Source organism: Pyxicephalus adspersus, chromosome 12, assembly GCF_032062135.1.
Source record: "Pyxicephalus adspersus chromosome 12, UCB_Pads_2.0, whole genome shotgun sequence".
NCBI classification, from domain to species: Eukaryota; Metazoa; Chordata; class Amphibia; order Anura; family Pyxicephalidae; genus Pyxicephalus; species Pyxicephalus adspersus.
Genome location: NC_092869.1, coordinates 35369527 through 35391816, shown reverse-complemented (window position 1 = coordinate 35391816; position 22290 = coordinate 35369527). Strand labels below are relative to the sequence as shown.

General features: G+C 35.9%; 1 protein-coding gene across 1 annotated transcript in view; it reads right to left on the bottom strand.

Annotated features, from left to right (window-relative positions):
* Positions 1 to 22290, bottom strand: part of MDGA2 (MAM domain containing glycosylphosphatidylinositol anchor 2) — a gene marked incomplete at its 5' end in the record, with an annotated part of 377702 nt that overhangs the window by 79653 nt on the left and 275759 nt on the right. The window contains one exon of the mRNA XM_072428049.1: positions 14017 to 14346. Coding sequence (XP_072284150.1) covers positions 14017 to 14346 — 330 coding nt within the window. The remainder of the gene's footprint in view (positions 1 to 14016; positions 14347 to 22290) is intronic.

Sequence of the window (22290 nt, the reverse complement as noted above, 5' to 3'; positions counted from 1 at the left end):
GGCGGGGACACAGGTAAGTAAAAAAATATGCCCCTGTACCTCTGCATTCGGACCATAAGACGCACCCTGATTTTCCCCCCACTTTAGGAGGAAAAAAAGTGCGTCTTATGGTCCGAAAAATACGGTACCTTTTGTTTTTTTTGTTTGTCTTGTCACCTGCTGTATTGTGCAACAGAATAATACCAATTTATTAACAAACAGTATTTATCTAGCGCCAACATATTGATATGTTGGCGCTATATAAATTAAACATTAAATAGGGTTGTATATGACGGACAGATACAAACAATGAAACAACAGAAAAGCTTACAATCTAAGAGGTGGGGGAAGAAGCACACAATAGGAGGGGGGATATGAAATGGTGGGTGAGTCGTGAGGGTTTAAGAGACAGAAAAAGACCGGTAGGCAAGTTTGAAAAGATGGATTTTAAGAGCTCTTTTAAATGTGCAGAACCTAAGAGCAAGACAAATAGGTCGAGAAAGACCATTCCAGAGAGTCGGGGAAACTCTAGAAAAGTCTTGGAGCTGTGCATGTGACAAAGATCACATCATAAACTTTTCTCTCACAAAGATATATGTGCAACACATATGCTGCCTTCACAACCCAGTCAACGTTTTCAGGTAGTACCATCCATGTAGTTCGCAGCACAGGCTACTTGCTCACAAGAATACCAAATGTACATTGCACATATCTTCTTGCATGGCTCAGCCTGTAATTGTAGGCCTGCTTTGTATTGTCCAGGCTTCTTCAGTTAAATGGTTAGTCCAAAAGCCTCATCAGCTACAAACACATGTGGTAAGGATTCTCCTCCCTACACTAGGGGCTTGGGGTCCCAAAAGGTTGAGGTCTCCAGAATAATTCTCCTTCCAATGTTGGAGGCACTAAAAATATGGCAGTCAGCTGTACGTCCATAGGTTCCAAAATCGATTGCCAGGTACCTGTAGCAGGAATCTATGATGACCATAAGAACAATTGAAAACTAGTTCTTGTAGTTACAAAACTTGGAAACTTACATCCACTGTTGGGTGGCATCTGTAGGTGGATATGTTTGTCATCAATTGCTCCAACACAATTGGGAAATGTGGCAGTTTGCTTGAATCCCTCAGATGCTCCAGCCCAAGTCACCTTTGTGAGGTCTGGCATGATGAGGGACTGCAAAGCTTCCCCTAATACTTTGCAGGTATGATAGACAATACCTTAGATAGTGGACAATACCTAGGATGGTAGTGCAGTATGGCAAATAATTCTCCGGTAGCCAGGAACCTTCAATCTCTAATCTGGATGGCTGGTCAAAGACTGTTCACTGTAGAATACCCAGAAAAATAAAAGACCAATATATGAGTGCAGCTATTTTTTGTGGTTATGGACCTGAAAAGGTTAAACACCAAAAACTACTATGCTCATTGGGCCATGTTCTGTTTTGGTGCAGCTTATCTTTTCCAAGAAACCCAATAGGCAACCTACCTGATTCACTAATTTACAAATCATACCAATGTTTTTAAATATATCTACCAAAAAAACATGGCTATCAAAAATATGTTTACTTCTATAATTGTTAAGCAGATTATTATTACATTTAAATAAACCTGACACATTTAATTTTTATAAAGGTAAATCTGGTTAGTATCTATGCTTTCATTGAGGATGATAGTATAAGTGAGTATAATATAAGTGAGAGATGTGTGAACATACTCATGTATGGTACTTTAGACTGCTCTCTGTAAATATTGATCTAACTGACCTATATCCAATTATTATTATAATTATTAAACAGGATTTATATAGTGCCAATATATTACGCAGCACTGTACATTAAATAGGGATTGCAAATGACAGACTAATACAGACAGTGATACAGGAGGCAATAATACTGTATAATTGATATGTATAACCCTGAATTCAATGGTCATATCTATACAAGGCTAGTAGGATAGTTTTCACAACGCTGACATTGTCTGTGATGTCTAGTGCAATTTAAAACTTGCAGTGCTCCAGAGATATTAACTAATCAGTCTCAAACAATTCTCTTCCACTGACACCACTGGGTGGAATGCCCCCGTTAAATAATCTAAAAATTCTTAATGTTCTAGAGTTGATCTGTCCACAGAAGATCTGCTTTAGCAGAGTAGTTGTGCTTATTAGCAAGGCTAAGTACAAAAACTTTGAAGGTAGAATAATTAATAATAAGAGACCCATCTATTAATGCATTACGGATAACACATAGATGTAAAAATTGTGCACACGCATGACATTACTGCTAAGGTCAGCTTGGGCTAATGGATTTTAATATGAACTGTTTGCGGAAGAGGGCTGAGGTGGTTACAAATGACAGAAGCTTCATTTAAATCAAATGATCCATGACCTCTGCGGATGAAAAGAATACTATATCAAACTGCTGTACACAAGGACAATGGGTCATGCTGTACAGGGACAGGTGACAGAAGGTAGACAGCAGGTAGCATGCCTGAAGAATAGTAATCAGAACAATGATTTCTGCTAGAAGATAATATGGATATTGGCGATTTATAAATATCAGGTATTTGGTTTTATACACCTCACTGCTAATTAGGGCACCATGTGCTTTTCAACCTTGCAAATTAATGGAGCAATGAACGAGGCAGTTAGCATTTTCCTTCCTGCTAAATTCACAAATGAATGTCGTAGATCAAGCAACAATAGGCAGAATGGTGACATATAGGAATAGAATACACTTCACACATAATATTTTTCCTGATTTAAAAATCTCCCTATCATAGGAGAACCTGAGTGATCCAAAAGTAGAAAATTTGTTTTACTCCATTGCAGGTTTGTTGGAATACCCAGGTTCCAGATTTGAAGATCATTATTGAACCAAGCCGAATGTGTGCTCTTATGTGTGAAATCTAAGTTAATTTTAGGTGGGAATGGATGTGTAGCAAGTTGGCTGTGCACATAGAGATTCACACATTCTATACCCTAGGAAAACAGTCATGCTCAGTGGTAATGGAAAAAACCCAGACTAAAAGCAGAAACTGTCATTTACCATACTATAGGCTACTTACATGCATGTAATGTAATGGTTCAAACAGACTTTATGTATATTAATAGGTAAATATGCTGAAGCAAAATCTTAGCCCTATAGCAATTTAACAATGAAATGATACATCTTTTGCTGTACCATATTTGAAGTCAGGAGCTCTCCTTTTGCTGACTTTGGATAAACAAAGGCAACCAGATTTTTAGTGATAACGGTTCTGCCCACCATGTACAATCCTAGCAGCATTATATGTAATTGTATAATTCCTAAATCTAACCAATTTTTGAAACTTATCTCTTGATAACTCCAAGAGCTCTAAGGACATCCGTATGGAGACATAATATATATGAAGACTGCAATTGCTTCTGAAAATGCTAGCTTCCTGGACACATCAGGCCCCATCTTTTAAAAATCACTGATATGAAACAGGGGTATAGATTTGAAAGAATGATGTCAGAATTTCTGATCTACATACTTGTTCAGGACTAAAGCCAGTGCATCAGCATGACTAATACAAAGCTCAAATGTTTAGGTAACCTCCCAATTACTCATAGTTCATGTTTACTTTTCTATTATTAATGTAGAACCCCAGGCAAACAGCTAATATGAAGATTTAACACATACACTGTTTTCTTTTCCTGCCACATAATCGTTCAGTTCAATGGAGAGGAAAGGGGAGTACAAGCAAGAGACACTGCGCTGCATCCTCCACAATAAGAAATTGCAACAGTTCTCCCTGGTTTGCCATTCAATTGCTTTCCACAGCAGATCACCAAACACAGTCAGGGGACCACTGTACACGCACTAGATTTTTCATCTCAGGTGACAATTATTTAGCTTGTGTCTGTAGCTATAGACATCAATATCTGTCAGAGGAGCTCACAATCTAATGTACCACCTAATGTCACATCATGAACATAGCTTAAGACTAAATTAGAAAAAGAAAATTAAGATAGACCTTGCATTAAAATGAAAGATTTACTTATGCTAGCCAGGCAACATCACCTACTTAAATCACCCACAACATGTAGTTGAAAAACATACCTGTAAAGGATAAAGCTAAAATGATACACACCTCTGTTGTTACAGGTTGAATCTTCTCGAAAGCAGAGCAGGCAAAACCTTTCTGTCCATTGCAAGTGCAAATCATCTTTAAAGATTCTGCCTGGTCTGTGTTCCAAACCATTCTAACCCAAAGGTCGAGGGCATCACTTTGGCTTAGGCGCTGCAGTAGTAGGTGGGGATAAGGTTAGAATATTTGCAACTCTATCTTTTGTAGGTACATTTATTACCTACATATAGCAGGGGGTTTAAAAAGAAGTAAAAGGCCCAGCCATCATAAACCGGCAGGGTCTGCTTTACCCTACCACTACATTTTTGGAATTTGAAAATACCCTCATACAAAGGGATGTATCCTGAATAGGATTTGAGTCAAGGATCTTGGAGCTACAAGTGTCTAGCCACTAGACACTGAGCCACTGTGTTGTCCATCAAAGAGTGCTATAGCAAAACATTTGAGAAAGTTCTTTATTTCTCTGTTTAATAGTCTTTTCACAGGCAGTAAGCTCAGACTCTTGAGCTGGGCATTTCACTGAGCAAGCACACAGAATTCTACAAATGACCTATCTTGTCCTGGAGCGCTTGCATCACATTAATTCTTTACAGCCATCTGACTGCTTCTGAAGTTGCTCTGCAGTTGGGACTCACCCAGTGGCTAAACACTACAGGAAAGGAAGATAAAATAAAACCAATAACGTCACAAAGACCAAGTTGAGTGTAGTTTTAACCACAATTAAAAACACTTTGATATGACAGAGTACAACAAAATATGCCGGTCTGCCAGTCACCTGCATATACTGCATATTCTGTCAAGTTTGCTGGATAAAACTCTGACAATTCCAATAGAACGGTTACAAATGCTCTAAACCAACCAATAAACTTTTTAATTTATTATAGTCAGACTGAAGAAAGATCAATTCTGGTGAGTAGAGAACAATTTGTGTATTAACCCTGTTGAATCAGCTTGTGTTTCTTTATTGGTACTCTTTGCACCAGAAAAGTGATGGCGCCACACTTCATCAAGATTAGTGCCTGCATCCCTCTTCTATAGTAATATTCTTCTTTCAAGTAGCAATGAATTTACTCATTTTGTGTTTTGCTTTGATATCTGTCAGGTGTATGATTGGGTTTGGTATCTGGCAAGGGTCTCTGCAATGATCCCCATGACTGTGAGAAAAGATAAAGTGCAGAAGGAGATGTACTTCATAAATTGGTCATTTTGTGATGGTGGATACCTATTTACTGTATATGCAGATGTAAAGGTCTTGGTTAACACTATAAAATAACATTTTTAAATTTACATTTCTCTGATGTGTTATATGTTTATCATGTATGTACAGTATGTTGAGCAGACATATTACAGTGCTCTTTACAGGGTGCAGTCAGGTTACATTAAAAACCAATGACAAACAAAAAGACACTTGGCCCCCCACATCTTTCTGCAAATCAAGGCCTAGGAAGGGGGTATTTGTTTTTCCTGTGGATTTTTATACATTACAAAAAGCACAGCCTACCTGCTGAATACTTCAGGGCTTCATTATGGTGTTCTTATTGCTCAAGCAAGTCCTCTCTCCATAACCTAGCGATCTAAGAACCACTGATTGACATTCGGTAGAACTATTTCCACACTCACTAGGAGTCCCTACATATAAAAAGCCAACACTTACATCTTGTTCATTTGGCTTTTTGCGCCTGGCATTTGATGATGTCAGTCATTAGCACAGGCCTTTTGGCGTCATAATGAAGTGAAAACTTAAATTGGTTGCACTCATGTCTCTGACCTTTGACCTAATCATAGCCCAATTAAAATATAAACTATGTTCCTTTGGATTCAATCTATAACACAGGATTTCTGGCTGGATAGAGTTCATTGCTGTATCATCAGAACCACAAGTAAAGCACATGGAAAAGAGTACATTAAATATACATATTTTCAGTTGGCTGTTTTGGCCTTTGTATTTGATGCTGGACTGCTGCATCTGAGCCTGCTGATACATGAATGGAACAGACAAATAGGGCATACAAAATGGGCATAGACTATCTGCTTGGTGGGCATTAATAATTCATACCTGCTTCAAAGCTATTGTTATATCACACAGCTAGAGCATAGACTATGAAAATGCAGAATAAAGCTGAGAACACATGTAGATCTGCTTTTCAAGTTTAGGATGGCTAACTGCTATTTGAGAGAAATATATGGGATTGGTTACTATACTATATTGAATTGCTTACTATACAATATTGATTGTATGGAGTAAGCACACCATACAAATAATTAAATGCGTTACAGAAATATGTATTCATATAGTATTTATATCAACTCACAGGTACTAATTTCTGTACAGTAGTGGTATAACTTACAAATATACTATGGTTAGTATACTGGCTTCCCACATACCAACATATACAGTGATAATGAAAAAACAACTATACGTACTAAAGTAATCAATGTGACATAAGCAAAACTCAATATTTATTTATGCTTTTATACTGTGCTGACATCTCCCAAAGCTTAGTGATAGGTTTCATTGTGATAGTTCCCAGAATAAATGGAAGAGGCCTCCTGTCTCTCATTAACATTAGAAGCTATCACAGTGAAAGCAAATACTGCATAATTACTCAGAGGCCTACCAAACATTTGGATACTTATGTGTCAGGGGCTGTCCTCTGTCGTGTTCTGGCTTGCACCTGCTTGGAGTCACAGGTATGCGGTCAAGAACATTAATCTCCTTCTAGTCCCAGAAAGCTATTTGAGAGTTGTTTTCCAATATACTTACCTCTAGTGAATCTCCTGAGGAAGCTGGTTTGAGTTCTGTGAAATGTGTTGAGATAGATAATCAAGGAGGCAATTACTGTGCTATATGGAATTTCTAAAACAAATCTTTGCTTGTGATCAGTGAAATCTGATGACATTTGTTTTTAGTTTAACTTGTTCTTTTTTTATTTTTTACAGGTTATCCGACAATGACATTATGAATCATAATGTCATTGTGGGATTCCCAGACCATGGGAACTTTGCAGTCACAGCTAATTGAAAGCACGTGCCTTCACTTAGCTGTAACCTCAAGCAATACCAGGGCAATAGAGGTTGAATGGAGATACGTATCTCCATTCATTACCTCTACTGCTCTGTGATTGTACGGTCGTTCAGTGATCGTGCATGTTTCTGTGGTACACTTTCTCCTTTATATGTCCCTCCCTGCATCGTTCAAATGATTGTATCTAGTGTGTGGACACTGTTGGTGGATTATATATGAACGATCATATTGTTACAGCATGTACAGAATTGTGCACAATATGATCGTTCAAGTATAATCGTGCATAATCGTTGATCAGTCGTAATCGTTCATTTTCTAACAATAATTATTGGAAGTGTGTACCTAGCTTCAGCCTAATATTGATGTGATAGGTGCTCTTTTATCTTCATGTGACGTACAGGGGTATGTAATAGTGTTATGTATCTTTTTATAATGTATCTCTTTATGTATCTTTTTTACAATGTATCTTTTTATGTATCCTTTTACAATGTATCTTTTTATGTATCCTTTTATAATTGTACCTTTTTACATCTGTTTGGAGGCTGTAGAAGCTCTACACTCTTAAAAAACCTGAAATTTTCCTCCTATTGACTTTAATCGTGCTCGACTTTGACATTCGACCACCCAAATTTTTTTGCTCTAGTCGAGGGAATAGCTGCCGAATCGAATAGTGAGCTATTCGACCAACACTAGTTGTAATTGTCTTCAGATATATTGTTTACGTGGGATGTGCGGCAGTCTAAATTATTAATAGTTTGGTTGAACATTTGTCAGAATAAAAATATTAGGTAATTGTCTTGATTGTCTGAAAAGCCCCATAATTGCCCTGAACCAATGTTTAATTAATAACATATGTATGAAACATTATTTTTTTTAATACCCAAGGCTATAGGATGGTTGGGGTGGTAAAGGTTGATTAAAATGTTATAATGTAAACTTTCTGTGACCAGGAAATAGGTGTTAAAGTATTTACACAATTATACCAAGCATTTGATGAGATTTAACACAAACCCTCAACTGACTTCTGTAGATGCAGGTTGAGTTGAGCAAAAAATCCTAAAAGTATACAAGAGACATTCTAAAAAGGTACGGACTTTGCACGCCATTTTCCTACACCAATGCTATCTATGATTAAACCCCTGAATGGTGAAATGCATCAGAAGCAGAACATTGTACATGGACTGAAAATATAATTCTTGTTCAAATAATGTTTTTATTGAAAATAACAATGAGAATACAGAATGTATTCAGTTTTTTTTTTTTTGCCTACATTGGCTCCTGTACTATGTTTACCTTATAGAGTAAACGGCTACCAAGTCACTTCACGGAGGGAAAAAAAAGGGTGATTGTGGGCTGTTTACAATGCCTGCAGCTGCTTGATCGAAAGCTTAATTTTTTCTTGTTAAGATCATGCAAAAATGTAAATGTGTATAGCCTGGCCAGGCTAACGTTCCTTTTAAATTAACTGTGGTGTTTGTTTTCTTCAAACTTTCCTGGACATCTTTAGCAATTAACTGATTGACTTTACTTTTTGTCTAGAATTTCTCTCTTGGCACAATTCAGGAAGTTCTTGTAAGAAGATATAGATTAGTTATAATTAACAAATCAAAACATACAATGTTTCTGGGTTGTCACAGCATTGTCCTTTTGTCTCTAGACCAAACTGCAACAGAAAACAAAATCAATGCATGCAGTTAGTCTGCTGCCAGATCTAACTGCTGGTTACATTAATGCAGCTTTAAACCACATCAATATTCAGATGGGAATACATTTATAACAACCTTGGCTGTCTTTACTTACGGCTTCTATGCGTGGCTTTGTTTTTTGTACTGGAAGGAGGTTTATTTTTAGTTGATGCTATATATTTTGTCATTGATGAATAAACATATTTATTTATCAAACTATAAAGAGAAGTATTTAAAGACTTCAGCAAAATGGATTACAAATATGTGTGTTGATGTATATTATGATGCACAACAATTTTTAATCTTTCTATTTTTACCATAAACCTCTTCAGGGCAGTAGTCTACCCCATATGGATTTTTGATTTTCACAATTCATTATTAGGCCTACGGAATCAGTATTGTTTCTTTCTGCAGTGATCGATTGTTTTTTGAGCAGTAGATGCTTTGAACACTAAGGGCAGGTTCATACCAGCCTTGGAATCAAATAATCCCACTCTACTCCACAAAGCTGGAAACTTGTCAGCCACTTGAATACTTGCTTCCTAACCCAACCAAGGTTCTCCACTTTTAGCTGGAGTTGGATTTTAAAACATTTAGCATTGCTGAAGATTGAAAAAGAAATACTTCTAGTTTCCCAATGTATCACAGCACTAAAGTTATTTTTCTAGTACAACTCATGGTAAAGTTATTGAAAAATGAAATACGGGTATATTTAATGACAGATGTATAATGTCACACAATATCATCAAATGCGTAGCAATGGCTGCAAAAATTGGTATTCGTGAACAGTGAATTTTTACATCTGAATTTTCATTCTAATGGGGCATATTTAAAAAAAAACTATTAGAACCAGGCATATTCTATCCAAATTCTGAAAATAACTCTTTACCATCATTGCAGGGCACTATTTGTAGAAGTTCTTGAATAAACTCTATGTGTAAACCCTGCATGCATAAATGGCTTTAGCTATGGCAATGTTCATTGCGTAGGTATGAAAAAACACCTTATAAAACATTAGGCCTCAGAGATTCTCTTTCTTTTCAGATAAACTTGTATTTAATGTTTAGACTTTTTTTACTTGAGTGATCATTTCCATCTGCCTGAAAAATGCAAGCGGAATACACCATTATTTTCTCTCTGAGTATTTCCAATAACCCTGTGCCTCTCTGTCATTCTAAACTATGCATATGATGCTGTCGAAGATCAATCATACACTGAGTGCTATTAAATATTCCAGAGCCGGGACAGTCCCTCATCATCTAAAATGATGTCAAACAATTGTCAGGCATCTTCCATCTTTGCTAAGAAGCAAACAGTATTTCAAGGTAGGAAAAGCCAATCAAGACCTCCGTATTCCACAAAGCTTTCAATCTTCGGCCAGCTCAAGACAAGTTGAATGCATGTAAATGAACAATTGAAGAAACACTTTACAGCAGAAAGTCTCAATAGGGAACACTCAAAATGGTGCAGTATGTGAATTTCTGTGTAAAAACATCTTTTTTTTATTTAAAATTGTATATAGTAAGGATAAACAGTAATTTTATGCACTTTATTCTCCACTTAGTCATGTCTTCTTAACAGAAAGCCATACTGGTAGATTTCATGTACTGTAACAAATACAATATAAAAAGGAAAGACATACTCCAACCATATACAATTTTTAGGAGTTATCAATTTTCATGAGGACAAATAGTTACTTAACATGGATGTATACTTTAATGTTAACACAAAGTTATGTTGCTGGCTGGATTGACTGAGAATTCACTCCTTTGCGCTGTGGATAAACATTTTAACCGTTTTACCATATATATATATATATATATATATATATATATAAACACCAGGGATATAGCACACTACAATACCCATATCTGAATCTTTTATGCATTGTAGTAAATGTGGATTTTCTCATTCTTTTGACATCATTTCAAAAAAAATGAATAACCATATCATTAATACTGAAGACTGCAGGTCAAGGCACAGGACAATATTTACAAATATCTGCTTATAGTCTAGAAAATCTGACTACATCAGGAAAGTTGTGGAACATTTTAGAGTACATCCCCTTCCAATCTGCATATCAAAGCGCTCTTCTCTTCTGTCAGCATCTATTTATACTCTGTGCTGGCCCAGCTCTTCATTACCTTCACCCCCCTACATAACCCTTTATGTAGTTGTTGGGGGTGGGTAACTATAGTTATCACAGCTCTGAATTTGCTGGGGCAAACATACAAGAAAATGTTGTCTAGTAACAGTCTTTGTGCGTTGGGATGTCTACACATAAGAAACTTTTACATGTAGAATGCATTACAATTTTTAAATACACAGGCGAAGTAAAGGATGAGGAAATCTACATTCTGATCTTCGTTATATCAGCAGCTAAACATTGCATGTGGTGGACTGCAGGACAGTAATAAATAAATTGCCATTTTTGTTTTAAGCAGATTTAAAGTATCTTCTATAGCAAATCCAAAAAATTTTGACATGGTCTGCATGCCTGTCAAATGTCCTAAAATGAAGATAAAGTAATCATAAATACCACTTGTTCTATGATACCATTGCTGTACTTTACACAATTTAGGAAACTTTTCTACTAAACTAGCAACTAGTAACACTAAAATAAAAGCAGGTAATATATTTTAAGTTGAACTATATTAGTTTTGGTCAAATTTCATTTACCTCTTTTCTTTAATTTTATGTTTAAAAAGTTGTTTTATATTTGTATGCTTGGTCTACTGATGTCTGTATGTTTTTTTTTTGTTTTTTTTTTGCTGGAAAGGTTAGACAGCTAAACATGGTAAACATGGGAACAAAAAACTAGAACTTCACCTGTAGTCATACATATACTATTACAACATATTCCTATATGATATTTCATATTCACTGAGCTATTCGTATTCTTTTTTTTCTGCCTATAAGGATAAGTTGCATAAAAACTTTATACAGATATATAAAATAGAACTACAATTTTCTTTCAGGAAACACTTTATCCCCTCTGGTTGCTTTTTGTACATTAAGGGATTTTAGCAAACTTTATCTATTTCTCTAGATTTCTAACTTTCTCTGTTCTGTCCATACCAGACTGATTCATCATCAAAAGTGGAAATTTTATTTAAAAAGCCATGTTCTTGACACCCTCTTCAGGTAATGAAGCTTTGAATTTACTGAGCTCTACTTTTACATCCAAAACACAAACTCTAACCACTTAAAACCAGACTATTCTCATGATGCTGATTTCACTAAGCGACAATGACCATTCTCCTCCAAACTACCTGTTCAACACCATTCACTTTGAAAAAAAACATCTATGCATGAAGATCATCATAATCAACTTGTTTGTAAGCCAGCTTCTGGCTGGTCTTTAAAACAGCAATGTGCAGCAATTTGTAATAAAGTAGGAACACATTTCTTGGATATCAAGGGAAACAGTGTAATGGTTTATTGCTTAAGGCAGTGTAAGTCGATGGATGATATATTGATTTATAGCTTATACAACCTGTTCCATTCCCCTTCCAGCGACTAACGTTGAAAAAAACCAACACCGTGCAGTGGGTGTTAATAGTAAAAAGCCAGAACGCAGAAAGCACTTTGTAAGGGAGAGAAGCAATCTGTGTCTCTGATGCGATGTGTGTCTTTAATTTGATGCTACTGATTGAACTCTGTTTCACAGTAACAGAGAAAGCTGTATAAATACCCCTGCAGCAATACCATCTTTAATGAAAATCTAGATATGATTTACAAGAAGCAGTTCTCGTGTTAGCCAAAATAATGCTGAAGTAATAGCTTCCACATCCAGAGGAATGGAAAATAAATAATACACAAGACTTTTATCTTCTGACTCCTGGTGGTTGTGCTTTAAAGGACCTCAAACATAAGTTAAAAATGAAAAGCTTGCCAAGGCACAGGAAAGTTTTACTATCAAAACTATATGAAAAAAACTGGATCTGTTGGCTTGAACAGTAACATTATACACACACAATTATTGTGCACAGTTATGCTGAATTCTAATCAAACAGGGTAAAGGTTGCATCTGCTTCAAATGGCATAGGTACTGAGCTGAATAGCACAATACTGCAATTTTAATATTAATTGTTTCTCCAGTCACTTTTGTAAGAACAACCATGTTGCCTTTTGGAACAAAGTTTACCGGTAGATGGACTAGAGGACTGCAAAAAGAAAAAAAAAGTAAAAAAAGTAAAGCAGGCAAATCCAAAAGCATTTAGAGAGAGAAAGTGATCACCAGTAAGGAAAGTATAAATTATGTTCACATACCCTTCATAGAAATGTTTAGACAATTCACATAGGCCCTTGAAATAGGTAATTTAGCTGCAAAATACAACCTAATCCTTTAAACAAGTATTTTTAAACAGGGGTGAAATGGACTGGGGTGTTTAGACATCAGTATAACATTTAAACACACACACACCTAAATCATATTGGTTTGTAATTAGGAGGGCTGTCAATGGGTGTTCTCTGTACAGAGGACATCTTGGAATGTACAATGAAGCTGTATGTGTTTGTTTGTTTATTTAATAAATGAGTAGATTAAATCAAGGAAAAGCAGGATTATTCGGAGCACATTATAGCACAAGGGTATTTAAAGTAAAATAGCTTACCTCATTTACCAATATTCTCATTGCTAGGCAAGCATTCTATATGTCTTAAGTTCACACAGCAAATTTGTTGAGTGGTTGCCCTACTCTATAAACTACTGCCTTAATGCTAGCTAGCCCTGGAGGCAAGCCCTTACCTAACCCTAGCTTCATTCACTTCAGGGGTAAGCACCTTGACCTCAGGCAAGTGATTGCCGCTAGGGCTTTCTAGGGTTTAAGTAGATGTTCACAGAACAGTTCAACCAACAAACACCCTGTGTATGCTCTCCTTTAGTAAATCAACCTATATGTTTAGCATTCAATTCAATTACTGCTACAGCTAAGCTAAAAGTGGATATGGGAAATTGTGTTTTAGGTTCATATGATGATAAAAGTTTTAGTGCATTTTGGAAGTAATAGACTTTGAAAGTCTTTTCTGGTCCTTGGGGTCTTTAAAGAGTTCGATCATACCAACACTGTAATGGTACATCCGAAAATATCACTAAACCATTCTACACGCTTCTTTACATCAGCATCATGCAATACGCTTATATTTTTTAACCTGTATCCAATTGTTGCTTAATGAATAGGTGGTTTCTAAACAGGTTTAAAAGCAAATTTCCTACCTGTACTGCTGGATATGTTTACATCATTGCTAATGTCCGGAACCCCTCCTCCCTTTAGAGATGCCACACATGTGTAGGTCCCAAAGTCTGTAAATTTTAGGTCAATGATATCCAGGTTTGTTGTACCCGGAGACACATCGGGGTCTGTCTGTGTGATAACCATCCTTTCAGAGCTTCTTAGCGGCCGCCCGTTTTTAAACCAACTGAACGTCAGCTCTTCAGATGGGACTGCTTCAACTTGGCAAGATATTTTAACCTCTCGACCGATCTGAATGTTGTCATCTTTGTGGTAGGGGTCAGGGGTTATCCAGTAACGACCTTTTTTTAAAGCTAAAATATAAAAAGAAAAATAGAAACGGTTAAATTATCGCAAAGTAAAATAGTTATTTAAAGCACACAGCACAGAATCTGCCTCAATGTAATTAGACATTCATTGAGGTCAAGTCAAATTATTAGAGTTTATAGAACATCAACAAATAGAATAAATTCAAATCTTCCACAATAAACTACAAAATTGCAAAATGTTGACAAACAAAATCCTGCTATTAGATTTAGCTATTTTTTAGAGGATAGCAAAAGACAATTATTCACAGATAAACTCTAGAGCAGCCATTCTCTAACCGTATAGGCACATTCTTCTCATCAACCACCAATGTCTGACCACTGATATAAGGGAGTCTTTGTGTTTTTGTCTCTATTATTTTACATGTTTTATTTCTGTTATTATTGCTAATCATTATTTTTTGATAACTGAAAATACATATTTTTTTCATATAGAGTATTTTGATGTTAAAAATGATGAATGAGTATTCAAGCTTATTAAAATGAAGGGGAAAGTGCAAGAGAAGCTATGAGGGGTTGGTATACTACTGGCACTTGCTTCTCTAGCAGAACAGTAGTGATTGGAACACAAGTTCCAATGTGTGTGGTTGCTCATTGCCTTCTGACAGAAGTTGGTGGGTGGCATTTATAGGCATGACAATAAAGCAGATGAAGTGATCAAGTGATCGTTAGTTTAGAGTTACCCTTAGACTAAAGAGCTAAACATTTCTAGCATCCATTAGCAATCAGATATAAATTTAAAATTAAAAAAATTGTGCTTGAACAGTCACAAATCTTGGTTATTAAAGCAGCAACTAGTTACTGAGCAGATGGGCATCCTAAGTGGGACAAATAGAGATCAGTAGAGAACGGCATGTAAATCTTCATTTTTCACATCTTCTACTCAAAAAGATCTCCTGACAGTAGAGCACAACAACGAGCATACTGAACCGCTATCTCTCCCTTTTTTGCAGAAGAAGGAAAAATCAACATTAGGTGCTTCAATATCTCTATTGCTGCATGTTCAGGAGGTTGACACTACAATCACATATTGCTACCATATTAACAAATAAGTTAAACACAAGTATATTGGTTAATATTTTTGTTCCTTTTGTTTAATAAAATGTGCCATTTCTGACCACATTTGGAAATTGATAAATATAAATGTAGCAGGGGAACTGAAGCGGCAGGAGTGAAGGGTCACATGTTCTGTAGACCGCTTTAAGAAAAACCTGGATGCTTTTCTAGAAGCACAAATTATACCTTGGTATTAAAGTTTTTAGGAAATGACAAGAGAGACTGTCCAGGGAACATCCAAATGTCTCACAGGATGAGGAAGTATTTTTTCCCCAAGTTAAAGCAAATTGAACCATGCTTTATAAGGGTTTTTTTGACACCTGGTCACTCACAGTATATAGCTTCCTAGTTTAAGAAATGTCATAACTGAGAATTTGCCTGTAGTACATTCTGTTTTTGCAGAACAGACACTGTGTTATGCTAAATATATAGAGAAAGAAGCACTTATTTTTTTAAGCTGATCACATTAAAATGCATCTAAAACACTTAAAACAAAAAACAACCAAAATCCATTTAATTCATCAGCAAGTTAAGTAACAAAGTTTTTTAGATGTGCTCAGAAAATGCTGACCTTGCATATTACTTAATTTAATTGCTTGCATAACGTTCATTTCATAATCAGGATATATCACTTTACTTTTGTCTTTGTAGCCATTTCAAATTTTAATAACCATTACCGAGCCTAATACAGTGTCTCTTCTGCCTTGATGTAAATGGTATTTTTAGATTCCTCTGAAGTACACAAGCCAGTAAATTCCTGAATAATTTAATAATTCTAGTGGTTAATACACAGATTTACACAATTGCTTGATTACAGACTGGCTGTTGCTTACTTTGAAAATACTGTATTAGGAATGTTCATATTACTTAAACATCATTGATGCAACTTTTTGCTTACTTTCCCCTTCAAGAAGAGCAAATACACAAATGTGTGACTGCGGATACAAAAATCCTAAAAGTCAGATGGTATATTTGAAATGGGTTATGTACATCATCAAATTGCCATTTTAAGTATTCTAAGATTTACCCCAAATTATTATATAACGTGACTAATATGTTAATTCCTTGTTGATTCATATGTTATCGTATGCAGATTTTGAAACTTTAGATTTTTATGTTTATACACACACACAAGCTAAAGGGGGATATTTATAAAGCAGGGACTGACATTCTTAGCAGGTAAATCATCCTGGTTAATGTACTTTAGTATACAGTGAAAGATTCACAACCAGTGAGCGAGTTTTGCATGCACATTCCTCTGTTGGTTATGTCTGGGTTCAGCAACATTACGTGCCCACAAAGGTCAGCTGACTGCCTAAATAAAGTGAATGACCAAGTTTTTCCATATATAGACTTTTTTTTCCTGATGGTACAGGCATATTCCAACATATCAATACCAAGATTCATCTGACTCAAATTGTAAAGGTGTTGTTTAAGGAACATGAAATATTTTCAAACATGGATTGGCCATCACAAAGTTCAAACCTTGACCATGTTTTTAATGTGCTGGAGAGGACTTTGCGTAGTCCCTCCCATCATCGATACAGTATCTTGGGGGAAAAAGGAATGCAACTCAGGATGGAAATAAATGCTCTGACATTGAACATAAGCTTATCTAAATTATTAATGGTGAATGTTGGCTGTAACCAAAGCTAAAGATGATCCAATGATACAATAGAGTGTGACATTCTTTTACGGCAGGCAGTGTTTGTATATAGCTTCTATATAGCAGTTTCATAGGATATACATTATAGACCCATATTTGTATGTTTATAATAGAAAAAAAATACATAACTACAGTTTCATTATTATCCTTGCACTTTTCCCCACACTAACACATCCTGTAAATAGCAGGAAATTGAACAAATCTATTTCTAACTTTGCCTATTATTGTGCGAGATGGAAAGTTTTATATTCAAGGAGAGATGGAGGGAAGGGAACCCTGTCTTGATGAAAGTGATGGTGTCACTAGCTCAGATTTTAACATGAACTGGAAGGCAAATGTTCTAATAGTTTGAAGTCATTTCCATACAATTCTGAATGAGAATTCATCATGCACACACAGCCTTGTCTCCACACTTGTAATATGCACTGACCAGTCTCGGGTGAAATTGAGAACACGCTACAGTTTTTCCTCTCCCCGCTCTGCTCATATTCAGATGCATGTAACCAATGAAGTGTGACATTGTATTTCATCAACGCCTACACGTGCACTGTACACCTCTCTGAAAATACATTTATTGAGGAGCAGCAGCTTAGATCAAAATAAGGATGATGTGAGTCCTATCAGCATACAAACCAGGAATGGAGGAGCTGGCAACGTAGGTCATTTGATGGTACATTGGCATTAAAGGTGAACACTGTTCAACATATAAAATAGTAAACTTCTCTGAAAACAAATTTGTCAAAAAAAAAAAACATTGAAACTTTCATATAGTGTTGGTGTTCGAATTCGGGTCGTCTCTATAATCAATCCGAAAATGGTGGTTCGAATTCGGGCAGACCCAACCCGAAAAACAAGGAATTCGACTTTGCGAATTCGTGTTTAAAAAAAAATGCGAACTCCAGATGAACTCTTAATGGAGTTTCTCCTCCACGGTTCCACGGTTCAGTTTCCACGGTCACCGGGCTGTACTTATCATTGAACTTGCGGTCACAGCTAATAGGAGGCACGTGAGAGATCATCTGTAGTTCCACTGCACTAGAGGTTAATTAACCACCTGGGCGGTTAGCCCGCACCTGGTTCGGGGTAAGAAAACTTGCTACTATTGTTTACCCCAAACCAGGTGCGGGGTAGCTAAAAATATAAACAAGCGTGACATTGCAATCCGATTGTCATACAACATTGTATGACAATTGGAGTACAACTGAAAAAATACTTACCTTTGTCCCCGCAGCTCCTCCGGAGACGTCTGTCCTCTTCTGTCTTCATCCGGCATATATTACTATACAGTATACCGAATTATTGCATTTTCAGTATTTTTTATTTATTTATGCATTCTTGTTTAAGCTGATTTTTGTGTTTTTTATTTAATTTTATTATTAAATTAATTTTTTTTTTTTTACATGATTGTGTGTTTCAAGCTTTATTATATTCAAGATATCTACTAGACCCTTGTTCGGACATACTTCTGTAAGTTACAGGTCTACAATTAAAAAAAAAAAAAAAAAATTAATGAAAAACAGTGTACAGCTTTTGGTACAGAAATCTAGACATCAGTGAAACGCCCAGGTGGTTAACTTTAATAGACTTTATTAGTGTTCCAATTCGGCATTCGATTACCCGAAAAATATTGTGCTATTTGATCTGCCGAATCAAACACTCAGCAGTTCGACCAACACTACTTACATAGCAGATTTCTCAGGTGCAAATTAAATAGCAGTCATCCTTTTTCTTGGTTCACTACCATTGACTAGGAACAAAAAATCATAGTGGGTATACCAACAATTTACTAAACTGCATGGTTGTTCTAGGTCAGCGATTCACCTAAAGTTATAAAGAATTTTCTGGTAAGTGAAAGCATGTACTTTATCAAACCATTCCATGGACTTCGGTAGGTAGCTGGCAGGTGAGAACATCTGTTCTGAAGGACTTTTTCTGGGCAGTGTTTCATAGTTACATAGTCAGTTTGGTTGCAAAAAGGCATAAGCCAATCAAGTTCAACCACTAGTGAAAAACACATATCCAAGAAAAAAACCTATAGTTGATAAAGAGGAAGGTAAAAAACTCTGGTTTAATTTGCTCCAACAGAGGAAACAAATACCTTTCTGAATCAATGGATTCCTGGTTTCTTGGACTGAATTAAAAAGAAAAAAAATTAATAACACATATTATGTTCTTTGAAAATTTGGGCTGTATTTTCTACCTACAGTACTAAAAGACTTGGCTCACTATGACAAAACATGCAAAAAAAAACAATTGTTTGGAATGAAACTCTTTAAAACAGATGCTGTATTAGAAATATTACAGCTGTAATCTTTCTGGTTACACAAACACCCAGATATTATATGTTTTTCAATTAACACCATACAACCCTGAAAATGTGCAAACCACTCTTTATTTTGCCTTTCTTTATTCCTTCTTTTCTGCTTCAAAATGAGCCCATTAAATTATTCAATGAAATGTGCTTTCATTACACTTATTTTAGACCCAGAGGGCTCATCACTAGTTCTTGTGCTTTTGTAGCAATGCAGGCAGACCATGGTTGACAGGGCTGACAGGGTGCAGTAAAAGCTTCTTAAATCAAAAAGCTATAGTAGCATTCAAATATGATGTTGAGCCTCCATGATAGAAAGAACTGAAATGTAATGAAAGGGTTGGCCCAAGGCAGAAATTATTGGGGTAAAGGACTAGAACACAACAGATGTTCACCAATTAGCAAAATTAGCAGTCTCTATCTCTATCTGACTTGCTGAAGCTTCTTACACACATTTTGAAAAGATTACAGTGTGCAGTGAAATTAAAGTAAGCAATTTCAGTACAGGAGAGGAAAATGTAATACGTGCAAGATGAAAGGTAAGGGTAGAGATTAGCTTTATAGAAAATTTCCAGTTTATAGCATGCTAAGCAAAACAATTCTCAAGTTATCTCAAACTTTAAAAATACTGGGTAACTGAGCATACCTCTATAAATATTAAGGGAGGGCATATAGAAAGTATTACCCAACAAGGACGTCATATTGTTATCTCTAGGTCTGTCCTCAGAGCTTAGGAACTATTTCACCCAACCACTGACATCCATCAGTCAAGAGAGCTAAACTCTAAAGGTCACCTCATGAAATCTTACTTTTTAGCTGGTGAGAGCCCTTCAAAGAGCTTTAACCAAGAAGAAGAGGCAAGCCACCCACCCAGCATTATGAATAACAATGCAAACCAAGGCTAAACATGAGTAGGTATCCTCATCTAGAACTCCAGTGACAACTTTTCTCTTTGAGTTACAGACAAATTAGGGAAGGATTTAAACATCTTTTGACTTCCCGACACAGTAGTATCACACAAAGAGGTATGAAGTGAGGGAATATCTGCCCAACGGAAATAGACTGCAACAAAAAAGTTTCCATTTACCCCTTACTAACTGTCCATGTGACATGACCAGAAATTAAAGGGAAATCTTTCTAATATTGACACAGAGAGCAATAAATAAGTACCTACCATTTTCTACAATAAATGTAAAAAATCTACCTTAACACACACCCACACAATAGCACAGAAAAAATGCTGTAGTTTTCTTAGGGTGCATATTGATATCAAAGGATAACTCTCCCTGACAAAAGCAACGGGCAAAGAGCAATTCAACATTATCATCCAAAGTATATATAAGTGATGCATCTTTAGAAATTTGCCCAATGGCCCGTAGATCAGTATGATATAAGTATCTCCATTATTACTCACTTGTATGGTATTGTACAGGAAATTATTACTATTGTCATTGCTGCACCAGGTGGAACATTTCATTTGTCAGTCACAGTTCACATTTGCAAGGCACAGCAGACATTCCAATGTAAATGGTATCATTCTCACTGAAGTTTAGTTTTCCAGGAGAGTAATGAGCACAGAATAATGATCTCACATTCCAGATGAGACCTGAAAGCTGTACATTCAGTTCTGAGGTTTACACAACTCTCCCATATAGACAGTCCTGCTTGGCATGGAAGGGGACTCCTCTTCACCCCCACACAGTGACTGGAAAGTGAAACATCACACTGATAAGCTCATCTTTCCATCACTCTTCCTGCACTGCAGCACACCTGGTTGGCACCTTGTGCAGTTTCTCTATCCCATCTTAGAGCTGTACAAAAACTACATCAGGATGATAAGTCAAATTCAGGTACCTACACTGTGTTTTAAGAAATACATTTATTAATGGTGGTTACCACGATGCATTGATTTGTGTCTGCCTGGAGTTCAGCTTTAAGCATAATATAATGCATAAGCAGAGTTATTTTTCATAATGACAGCTCAGAACTGCTTGAAAGAAACCAACACAATCAATCCATAAAATTTACATTATGCACCTTTTTTGGAATATTGACAATAGAAGGCAGAAACAAAGGATCACACTAAAGTCGCCAAAAAATAGTTTCTGGTCTGTGGATAACAAAACTGAAATATGAGATATAGATAAACATGGCCTTTACATGCCTACACAGATAGAACTGTGACCTCTTATGATTGACAAGCCTTGGAATCTGCAAGTAAATTCTTATTTCAATCTTTCTATTACATAGGAAAGTTTTTAAATAGATTAGTAAAAAATACAGCGCTATAAAATGCAGGATGACTAACCTGGTTATTTTATTATATTCAACCTTCAAGAACATTTTAATAAATTAAAACAAATATTTTAAGCAACAAACCTGAAATTCTGGCACACTGGAAAAGTAAGTTGCTAATATGCTCTTGTCATCACAAAAAGCTTACTATTAAATAAGCAGAACACTATATCAATACTTTGATCTGGTGATATGTATGTAAAGAAGTCAGACCCTGGGCCTGTATAAATAAAGGGACGTGTGGCTTGTGAACATCATTATAATTCAATCTTTGAAGTTAAAATGACACGAACATGTGTTGTGACTAGATAAAAATCCCACCAACGCTTTATGTCCTTTTCACATTATAGAATTCATTTCAGCCGAAAACAGAATTGCAACACCATCGATTTAATGATTGCATTTTAGAAACATATTAGCATTATCTTCATTTATTAAATAGAAAATTGCTTATACCTGCAGGCAATGTTAATTTAAAAGGATGTTTTTTTGTAATATAGTATATAAATAAATATATATATATATATATATATATATATATATATACACACACACACATACATACATACATACATACACACACACACCAACATATACACACTAC